At 67.5% G+C, this 1,082-nt stretch overlaps 1 protein-coding gene across 1 annotated transcript in view; it reads left to right on the top strand.

The window, feature by feature from the left end:
* The first annotated feature begins 6 nt into the window (after positions 1 to 6).
* The window catches only part of FBXL14 (F-box and leucine-rich repeat protein 14), a 5,441-nt gene continuing 4,365 nt past the window's right edge, over positions 7 to 1,082 (top strand). Inside the window, exon 1 of the mRNA XM_010845044.1 lies at positions 7 to 1,053. Coding sequence (XP_010843346.1) covers positions 166 to 1,053 — 888 coding nt within the window. The 5' untranslated portion in view covers positions 7 to 165. The remainder of the gene's footprint in view (positions 1,054 to 1,082) is intronic.

The raw sequence follows: 1,082 nt of genomic DNA, 5'->3' as shown, positions 1-1,082 counted from the left end.
GGCCTGGCGGGACGCCGCCTACCACAAGTCGGTGTGGCGGGGGGGGGAGGCCAAGCTGCACCTGCGCCGGGCCAACCCGTCGCTGTTCCCCAGCCTGCAGGCCCGGGCATCCGCCGGGTGCAGATCCTGAGCTTGCGCCGCAGCCTCAGCTACGTGATCCAGGGTATGGCCAACATCGAGAGCCTCAACCTCAGCGGCTGCTATAACCTCACCGACAACGGGCTGGGCCACGCGTTCGTGCAGGAGATCGGCTCGCTCCGCGCGCTCAACCTGAGCCTCTGCAAGCAGATCACCGACAGCAGCCTGGGCCGCATCGCCCAGTACCTCAAGGGCCTGGAGGTGCTGGAGCTGGGCGGCTGCAGCAACATCACCAACACCGGCCTCCTGCTCATTGCCTGGGGCCTGCAGCGCCTCAAGAGCCTCAATCTCCGCAGCTGCCGCCACCTCTCGGACGTGGGCATCGGGCACCTGGCCGGCATGACGCGCAGCGCGGCCGAGGGCTGCCTGGGCCTGGAGCAGCTCACGCTGCAGGACTGCCAGAAGCTCACGGACCTGTCCCTGAAGCACATCTCCCGGGGACTGACGGGCCTGAGGCTCCTCAACCTCAGCTTCTGCGGGGGCATCTCGGACGCCGGCCTCCTGCACCTGTCGCACATGGGCAGCCTGCGCAGCCTCAACCTGCGCTCGTGCGACAACATCAGCGACACGGGCATCATGCATCTGGCCATGGGCAGCCTGCGCCTCTCGGGGCTGGACGTGTCCTTCTGCGACAAGGTGGGGGACCAGAGCCTGGCTTACATCGCGCAGGGGCTGGACGGCCTCAAGTCCCTGTCCCTCTGCTCCTGCCACATCAGCGACGACGGCATCAACCGCATGGTGCGGCAGATGCACGGGCTGCGCACGCTCAACATCGGCCAGTGCGTGCGCATCACGGACAAGGGCCTGGAGCTGATCGCGGAGCACCTGAGCCAACTCACCGGCATCGACCTGTACGGCTGCACCCGCATCACCAAGCGCGGCCTGGAGCGCATCACGCAGCTGCCCTGCCTCAAGGTACTCAACCTGGGCCTCTGGCAGATGAC

This window comes from Bison bison, unplaced genomic scaffold (assembly GCF_000754665.1).
Source record: "Bison bison bison isolate TAMUID 2011002044 unplaced genomic scaffold, Bison_UMD1.0 scf7180017864213, whole genome shotgun sequence".
Classification (NCBI taxonomy): Eukaryota; Metazoa; Chordata; class Mammalia; order Artiodactyla; family Bovidae; genus Bison; species Bison bison.
This window is presented reverse-complemented; position numbering and strand designations above follow the sequence as displayed.